The following is a 2500-nucleotide window of genomic DNA, read 5'->3' on the forward strand; positions in this document are numbered from 1 at the left end:
GCGGACGCCAGGGCAGACAACGTGCCCGATAACGAGATCCAGAGGCTGGCGACGTCTCCCTTGGAGTCGCTCGCCTCCTACGCCTCATCCTTCGTCCCCGCCCCCGCCCCCTCCTCCTCCTCATCTGTCCCGCAGCTGCTCTCGAAGCTCCCCTCGGAATCTCTGCGGAAGCTTCTCCTGCAGGCGCTGCAGAAGAAGAGCAGCGCCTCCACCCCCGACCCGCCGGCCGTCCGCGCCCCACGCATACCCGACAAACCCCAGGCCCGCAGCTCCTACGCCGAACTGCCCGACTATAGCAGCGTCGGCGGGGGCTACGGGGGCGGCTACGCGTACGGCCACAGCGGCAGCAGCACGACGACGGCCGCCGACGAGAACCCGCTGTTCGACGTGTACTTCCTGGCCGACGCCACGTCCCTCTACAAGATCGGCGACACCAACCTCTCCCTCAAGACGCCCAAGATCGGCAGCCCTAAGAACTTCGTGGACACGCGCCACCCCTTCGGCTATCACTACGACTACCACCACCAGCAGGGCTACGGCCACCACCAGCAGGGCTACGGCCACCACCAGCAGGGCTACGGCTACCCTGCCACCTACGGCTACCACTAGGGCTACAGCAGTGTGGTGGTTTGGGGAGATCCTGAGCCTTTTATTTATTTCAATAGATTTTAGAGGGAAAAAATATATACATATACAATCTAGGCTGGTTACTAGATTATTTTTCCATGTATACTTGTAATGTATAGTTTCTTAATAAAATATTGCAAAATGGAAACTGCCTTTAAATTACTAAGAACATCAACGCATCAGGCATTCATATCGCTGTCAAAATTGCTACTCCACCAGGAAACATAAATAGCAGTACTACTATCATATACTACTAGTCCTGCCATAATAATTATCTACAGTAATAATAACCAATAAACACAAAGTTGAGTTCTTTCATTATTCTCATTATCAACAACAAGTCATAACAACAGCTATACCAACAATGACAACAAACAACAAAAAAAATTACAGAAAAAAGCAAAGGCAAATACTAACCTTTGAAAGACATGTGGTTCTTGTAGAATAAGCATCACCATCAAAACTGACAATAATTTTAACTGAACCCCAAACATCTGAGGGAGGAAAAGAAAGAAATATTATGTTAAGTAAAATAATAATAATAATAATAATAATAATAATAATAATAAATAAATAAAATAAACTTAAAACAAGCAAAAGACAACAACAACAACAACAAAAATTAAGATCCATCTTGAGAACTAAAAAAGAAGAAAAAAAAAATTAAATCAAAGGTGATGAAAACAATTATCAGTTGGTCCCTGTTCTTGGGTAAACAATACGACAAAAGATTCCTTGCTATCTCATTGATGATTATACTTGACATTTTGTATACTTTTTCTTGCTATGTCTTAAGAGCAATTCTAGATATTACTGATATCACATTTAGGTTAATAATTTGGTCAATTCTTATACTTTCAATAAATATTTCAGCAATTATGATGTAGCCGGCTTTAAAACTTCCATTTATTTCTTAAATAAATTTTCCGACAACTGATAACTACTACCTTGCTTTCATCAATCAATATGCAATATATCTAAAATTTAGGTAACATTTACCAATCATACCTATATCTTCATTGGTTATTATTATACAAAATACCATGAAGAAAATTCTAACTATCAGTGGGAACAAGAAAAAGAAGAGCAACAATAACTAAGGATGGAAAAAATTAAAATACATTGGGGAAAAGAACAGAGAAGACTGTTTTATCAATAAAAAAGTAAAGTTCAAAAAAAAATTTAAATATCCATTAATTCTAAAATAGATTTGTATGTGCATATTTAACAAAATATAAATACTTTTTTGAGTTGGGTGTACAGCACACACACAACCAGTGACCTTAGTCTTGAATACTGAGGTGAGTTTAGAAAGAAAAATATAATTGAAATTGAATTTTTCTTTAAAAAAAGGGGAGAGTAAGTACCCTATCTACCGAACTGTAAAATATAAAATCTTTTGATCTGATATCTGTGATAACATAACATTTTTATACAAAGCAACTGTTCTTTCAATTTCTTCTTTCTTCTTCTTTCACCAAATATCTGGTTGTGCCATAAAGAAAAAATCCCAGAAATATACTGCTTTACCTCAAAATTTCTCAATACATTCATCAGTTCCATCCCTTAACATGTTAAATTATAAAAAACTACCAGTTAATGTTACTGAGAGCAATGCACAGACAGAAAATAGACACTGCCTTCTTACAGAGCATAAAAAAATAGAGTAATAAACAACACAGGTATAGCTGCTCCGGCCCCATATTTACTGCATAATGACCAAAATATCTGCTGCATATCACTGCTCAGAAAGTCCACAACACCCTCACACAGCCAGAGTTCTTAATGTCAGTTTACTGCGAGTTGGCACGAAGTGCTAATAAATGGGAGATAGAAGGGAGTTTGCTCCTCTGTCTAGGGAATAAAAAGAAGG

At 39.1% G+C, this 2500-nt stretch overlaps 1 protein-coding gene across 1 annotated transcript in view; it reads right to left on the reverse strand.

The window, feature by feature from the left end:
- LOC119597331 overlaps positions 1-2500 on the reverse strand; it is a 50920-nt gene that overhangs the window by 48019 nt on the left and 401 nt on the right. The window contains 1 exon segment of the mRNA XM_037946888.1: positions 1045-1121. Coding sequence (XP_037802816.1) covers positions 1045-1057 — 13 coding nt within the window. The 5' untranslated portion in view covers positions 1058-1121.

Source organism: Penaeus monodon, chromosome 39 (genome assembly GCF_015228065.2).
Source record: "Penaeus monodon isolate SGIC_2016 chromosome 39, NSTDA_Pmon_1, whole genome shotgun sequence".
Classification (NCBI taxonomy): domain Eukaryota; kingdom Metazoa; phylum Arthropoda; class Malacostraca; order Decapoda; family Penaeidae; genus Penaeus; species Penaeus monodon.